Source organism: Protomyctophum bolini (assembly GCF_963924005.1).
Source record: "Protomyctophum bolini genome assembly, chromosome: 10".
In the NCBI taxonomy this organism is placed as follows: Eukaryota; Metazoa; Chordata; class Actinopteri; order Myctophiformes; family Myctophidae; genus Protomyctophum; species Protomyctophum bolini.
In genome coordinates, this window is record NC_137871.1 from 25,530,250 (window position 1) to 25,536,746 (window position 6,497).

The 6,497-nt window shown below is 42.2% G+C and overlaps 1 protein-coding gene across 2 annotated transcripts; it reads right to left on the minus strand.

The window, feature by feature from the left end:
- Positions 1 to 1,543: 1,543 nt before the first annotated feature.
- Positions 1,544 to 4,277, minus strand: lbx2 (ladybird homeobox 2). 2 transcript variants are annotated; one of them, XM_080773935.1, is made up of 2 exons: positions 3,443 to 4,277; positions 1,544 to 2,900 (listed from the first exon to the last, which is right to left on the minus strand). In XM_080773935.1, exons 1-2 carry the CDS (start codon positions 3,810 to 3,812, stop codon positions 2,407 to 2,409), a joined length of 864 nt encoding a protein of 287 aa, XP_080630061.1. In that variant the 5' UTR covers positions 3,813 to 4,277; the 3' UTR covers positions 1,544 to 2,406. The 2 variants fall into 2 exon arrangements, with proteins under 2 accessions (XP_080630061.1, XP_080630060.1); XM_080773934.1 differs by having other exon boundaries at positions 3,431 to 4,277.
- Between the last annotated feature and the right edge of the window lie 2,220 nt (positions 4,278 to 6,497).

The following is a 6,497-nucleotide window of genomic DNA, read 5'->3' on the forward strand; positions in this document are numbered from 1 at the left end:
TGTGTGTGTGTGTGTGCTATGATAATGGCTATATCTGTACAGTATAGTGTCTGTTTTTCTTATAGGGAAGTGAACTTGTGTAAATTTGCAAGAGAATTGTATTAGTCGACCCATTTCTTATTATGATAATTATTTGAATTAACTGCAAAGGATGAAGATTATAGTTTTCCCCTCCAAGCAAAAATTATGAGGACCTGATAAAACAGTTTAGCATTTGCTTTTAGATGTATATGATATGTATGGCTATTGCCAATAAAATCGTATCAAATAATAATAGCAATAATAATAATAATCAAAATATTAACAGATTATTATTTTTTATTTTTTTGCTTTATAATTAAGTTCAGTTGCTGGAGAGAGAGAAACGCACGTGTACCCCATACCATGTGCTATGTTTAGATCTAGGGGATCTTCATGCTGTGCATTTTATGCCTCAGGCCTGAAATGCATTAAGGGCTATACTATACAGTCAAAAGACCATCAATTATCTATTAAGACGTGTATAATAGCCCAATTTGTGTTTATTTAATATTGTATCATGGGCCTATCACATCGTTTCCAGTTCAGGTTGTATTATATTAAACCTGCTGATATTAGTTTGTTTGGCGTTTATTTTTAGTTATTTTTCTCAATGCTTTTATATGCAATGTCCTTATCTACAATTGACATGGGATTAGAAGTGTTAAGGACCCATCCTGGTGTGATTTTGCCCCTAAAGGCAAGCAGTGTCATCCTTCTTTGCCCCCCCCCACCGTAAAAGCTTCCCTACTTGACTTTTCAACCTCCGGGATTCCGAGTGACTGCATCAATTGTACTCCGTCTTCCACGCATTGTCCCAAAAGTAAAGGAGCCTTCTTGATCCCGTGCGTTACAACTGTTGTTGCAAAATGGTTGGAGAGATATTCACAGCAGACAGACGGCCGTGCGGAGGGTATAACAAGAAAGGGGGAGAGAGAGAAAGGGGGGGGGGGGGGGGGGGGGGGGGGAAACACACTCCCACTTCCACTGCCTCCCTATTGAGGCCTTATTCATTAGGACCCTCGCGCTTAACCATTTGCTATTCATGGGGAGAGTGTTTTTTAGGAGTGGCAGATGCCGTACCATTATTGCTCACGGCTCAGTGAAAACTGTTTATGTGCGGGCCGGCGAAAGGGAAGGCGGGTTAACCTAATCAATCACGTCGACTAGTTTGTGCTAAAAGACAATTCCCGTATAAGAAAACCATATGGCATTGGGGCGGGAGCCACCTTTTCTTAACACGGCGCCCATCAGGCAGACCCCCATGCCCTTATTGTGGCATTCAAAGCGGGTTAGAAAAGAATGAAACAAATACAATAAAAAGCTGTTCGTCTGCTGTTGCTAATTGAGCTCAAGGCACTCGAGAGGACTGAAAGGCTGTGTCATTCTTCAAGAGTTTTTAGTTCTGTTTTTCCCCCTATACCCTCGCACGTAAATAGATAATCCAGAAATGCTATATAGCTTTGTCGCAATGTTATCCAATAACAATGACACCGAATTGTCCCGAAAACAATATATCTTGAAATATCATATACCCTTTATTTACACATAGATGCTGATTAAATAGAATGTTACAATAAAATTATCGCATATGATGTTTAATTTATATACACATAATAATAAACCCAGAGATCGAGATTGTGTGTGTGTGTGTGTGTGTGTGTGTGTGTGTGTGTGTGTGTGTGTGTGTGTGCGCGTGCGTGCGTGTAAGGTGGTGATGTGCTCGTTTGCAGTTGGATAATAATTGTAATGCTTCCTATAGCATGACTAATAAGCCCGCATGTCCGCAAAAACACTAGTTTTTTAACAAATCAATTTACATTTAAGAACACGGGAGGAGCTAAACTTTTTCATCCCAGTTTTAAAGTCATTTCGACTTTTTTTCTCTTCTTTTTTTTGCAGTTGTTACAAGGGCTATAGGCATGAAATAAACCACAGGGAGATATTTAATTTAAATATTATTTGGTAGATCCAAATCCTTGAACAGGAGGTGTATAGGAATAAGGATAGATCAATGGCTTATAACAAAAATAATAATTGCACAACTTTCCCCCTCTATAAACTAACATGAAAATACATAATTGCAGTCTTTCCTGTATAGCAAAACAGGTCAGTCTCTCACGTGGGGAAAAACAAAGATGTATATTCCTCAAATAAGTCGGTGAAATTTAAAACAAGTCATCTGGGGAGGCTTCTACATCAGTCCGATTAATAAATTAAAATGAAGAGAAGAAGAAAAAAAACGAGGAAGAAAATCCTTATAGACGTTTCTCCTTTTTGTCAATATCCGTGCAAAAGTATTTGTATGGGGGGGGGGAGAAAAAAATCCCCCCCACTCCTTTTATTTATTCTTTTAAAATTCGAGCCTATAATAGGCTAATAGAATAGTCAATCGTCCACCTCGATTTCCTCGTCCTCTTCTGAGAACTCGTCCGTGGTTTGGTCCCTGGACGAGGACGGGGACTGCGGGAAGGCCCGGTGGTGCTGGTGTCCCCCCCGTCCCCCGTGCACGGAGGACGGGGAGATGCTCGGCGATATCGCCCCCGAGCTCCCCCCCTGCGGATCGTCAATGTCGTCCTCGTCCATGCTGACAAGCTTCTCCAGGGTCTGCGGGGGTATCTTCTTGAGCGACTCCACGTCCGCCTTCATCTCCTCCAGGTCCCGCTTGAGCTTGGCCCTGCGGTTCTGGAACCAGGTGATGACCTGCGCGTTGGTGAGCCCCAGCTGCTGGGCGATCTGGTCCCGGTCGGCCGGGGATAGGTACTTCTGGTACAAAAAGCGCTTCTCCAGTTCGTATATCTGGTGGTTCGTGAACGCCGTCCGCGACTTTCGCCTCTTCTTGGAGGTCTGTCGCTGTCCGAAGGCGTTGACGTGTTCTCGACCTTTTGGGAGAGCGAAAAGAAAACCATTGCCAGGGGTCATTTCTCTCTCTAACAACAGCAACAACAATACAAAACGGAGGGCACCGGTTCGCATGCAAAGGAGCAGTCCTGTTATAAGCTGTTCCGTCACCGTGCCAGTCTGTCTGCCCACTTTAGAGCATGCCTGGGCCTTGTTAGCTGATCAGCTTTTGTTTTCTTTCTTTCCCCAAATGCCATTTTGTGATATAAAACAAGCGTGAGTATTCGGGCCGTTTATACAATAACGACTATATATACACTAGTGAAATTATAGGCCACGATGTCATGCGTTATATAACCTAAATATATTGCTACAGAGGTCACTTTAGACACTTAACCAAGTCAAAACAAATCAAGCTCATGTAGTTGCTCCCGCAGCTTGTTAGCATGTACAAGCTGTGATTTTTACCACCTTGCCATCTGACTATATAATCTCTGTCATGAAACAAAACAATGCGTTGACAAGACAAACCACTATATATTATGCGTGCATGTCATTAATAAATACACACCGAACTCTTTACCTTCCGCCGCCTGAATAACGCTGACTTCCAGCCCTTTGAACGTTTTGCTGGCTAGTTCCTCCAGCGCGCACAGCGGAGACGAGGGGCTCGTGATGCCGTTCCGCGCCGCGTTGGAGCCCGTCACTTTCTCGTGATGCAGGACCCTCGATGGCGGGCAGACGCCGGTACTCGCCGCGCAGGAGGACGACTTCTTAACGGACGGCTTGTTAAGGATATCCTCGATGCTGAACGGCGTCAGGGGCTTGTTGGAGTTGGCCGGCGGCGGCAGCTGGTCCAGGGAGGGACCCCCCCGTCTCCTGTCCTCGCTGCTGGACTGCTGCTGCTGTTGCTGCAACACCGAGCCTGCCTTCATGTCTCTACTGGAGGTCATCGCCACGCCAGTCCCAAAGAACAAACTGCCCGCGTCCCAAAACCAAAAAGTTGTGTTATTTCATTCAAATGGCCGTGTTGTGGACCGGTTCCCTACCGCGCCGCGCGTGCTTCCTTCCTTCGATAACGCGAAGTTTCGTTTTTCCACCAGGCTTTTTTTTAAAGCCGAACTCTTGCAACTTTTAGCTCGCCTGTGAGCTTTCCTCCACAATAATAACCATGCTTCGGGCGTAGCCTGCACAAGGCAGGCAAAGCAAGGCAAAAAACGCCGAACTGTATTCCCCCCTGTCAGAGCGCGTCGGTTCCTCTGCGAAGTTCCATGTATAACGATCTTTAGGAAGTCTTAACACAGCTGCGCGACTGCATGGGGGGAGAATCCCTGCAAGGAGAAAGCTGTCTCGATAGAACAAGGAGAAGAAAAGCGGCCCGCTAACGAGTTATTGTTGATTGGGCGAAGTTCAATTAGAGAAACACTACACTACTTGCTGACCCGCTTGCTGCGTCTTAAAGGGCCAGGCCATAAGAATTAATTGGACGCCGAAATAGGAGGAGTCTCTCTCTCTCTCTCTCCCCCTCTCTCTCTCTCTCTCTCTCTCTCTCTCTCTCTCTCGCACCCCCAGTCTGTCTGTCTTTTGCTGTCGGAGCAGAGCGACTTCAGAATGTTTATGCATGTTTCCCCTCGCATGCCGTTTTCCCCGTGTATTATATTCTATAGAAAAACGGAGAATTGATTCCACTACAACAATACCCTAGAGCCATCTCTACAGTCTACAATAGGCTACACTAAAAAAAAAGAAGAAGAAGGAAAAAAAACTTTGGAATAGCACCAAGCCAGTGCGAGCCGTGATGTTAATTACTTAATTTGGTCATTTCGTGCGTAATTACGCACAATGCGTCACGCGTAATCTCGCGCACTAAGAATTGTGCATAGGCATTTGAGGTAAAAAAAAAAATAGCCATATTACTGGCTTACCATTTGAAAGAATCACATCTATATAACACAGCAGTGACCAATTTAACTGCAACTATTACTAAACACATGGCTATAAAACTCATGATTTTTTTAAAAATCTTATTCTAACAATAGATTATAATAACCTGCCATTATTTGAAAAAAGAAGAAAATAAAGAGGCTGATAAAAGATGGCACTGAAACTAAGTTGTTTCAACGGTAGAGCAATAAACATAGCAAAAGTATAAACGTCCTTTGATGTATAATTTCATAAATCCCGTATTTGCTGCATTACATTATTTTACCCATGAAAGCGTCATGGCAAACACGGTCAAACATTACCTGGTTTCCAACCAGATTAGCCTGGTTGCTGGCTATATATTGGAGTTAAAACATGAATGTAATCCAATGCTATATATCCATGCCCTGAGACATGCCTGGTGATAGAGAGGTGACGCCGCGGTGTGGTTCACAATCTAACGGGCTTCGTCGCAGGTATCTGACGGGACAAGATATTCGTCACCATGGCAGTTTCACCTCATTATGATGTGAGACGTTGTGATCGAGAGTACATAATAAGCACTTATACCGGTGCAAAACGAGTCATTTTCAGAGAGGGAGAAAAGCGGAGGACAAAATGAACCCTGACGCCGATGATGAAAGGAAGCAGGTATGTTTCCATTCAGAGAGACTTTAACAAAGAGAGGCTGGTCCACAATATTATATAGAAGCATTTTTCCCCCTCGTTAAAATGTACGCCAATCGGTATGTATTTGCACCTTGCGTTTCATATTCGTTTTACTACATTTCGTTATATGTAGGCTATGTGTAGTCTTAACGAAAAAGTCTACCATTTGCATTTAATACAAATTTAAAAAAGCAATATAGGCCTACATTTATGGGGAAATATTTCAGCAATGTCTATAAAGGCTTACATTCGTCAAACCTGTCTGGAAAAAAATGACAAGTTCAGCATATATATATATATATATATTCTTTTTTAATATATTTATTTATTTATTAATTTTTCAATAATGTAAAAGTGTTTTAACGGGTTATTACAGATGTAATAACATTTATAAGGCGATGTTGAAAAAACCTGCAACTATAAACTTAAAATAAAAATGAGTGATTTTTATTATTATTATTATAATATATATATATATATATATATATATATATATATATATATATATATATATATATATATATATATATATATATATATGCTATTCTGAGCCATTTGGACAAAATGGACCATGCAGCTCAGAAACAGTGTTGCTGCTCGTGCCAAACAGGGCCATATGGTGACATTCGTTGGGGGACAGCACGAGGCGAACTGGCACCAACACTTATAAAACAGCACGACATTCTATTAGCCACCTCGGAGGTCCGCCTGGTGAGGCGAGGCGACTTTGAATAGAAATATATATATATATATATATATTTTCCCATAACGAGCTGTAATTTATGAGAATATTATAGCCCTACACCGCGGGACCTCGTATCATAAAGTATAAAGGGGTCGTTAAAAATAAAAGGTTTGTTCAAAATGTCGTATAGGCTATACCGGTATAGCTAAACTTGGAATATTTTATATTTTACGGAACACATATATGATCATTCATGATTTAATGTCCGCAGCGTGCTTCAGTGAGTTTCAAGGAAGGCTTAATTAAAAGATATATTGTTTAGACTGGAGTTGGAACCAAGCGCAGTGCGTTTGGTTCCAAC

Bases quoted from the DNA above. Each gene is read 5' to 3' on its own strand.
- lbx2 (XM_080773934.1), bottom strand. From the start codon at position 3,812: ATGACCTCCAGTAGAGACATGAAGGCAGGCTCGGTGTTGCAGCAACAG. The intron at 2,901-3,430 runs GTGTGTATTTAT...CTCTCCCAAAAG, and splicing joins GGCGGAAGGTAAAGAGTTCG to GTCGAGAACACGTCAACGCC.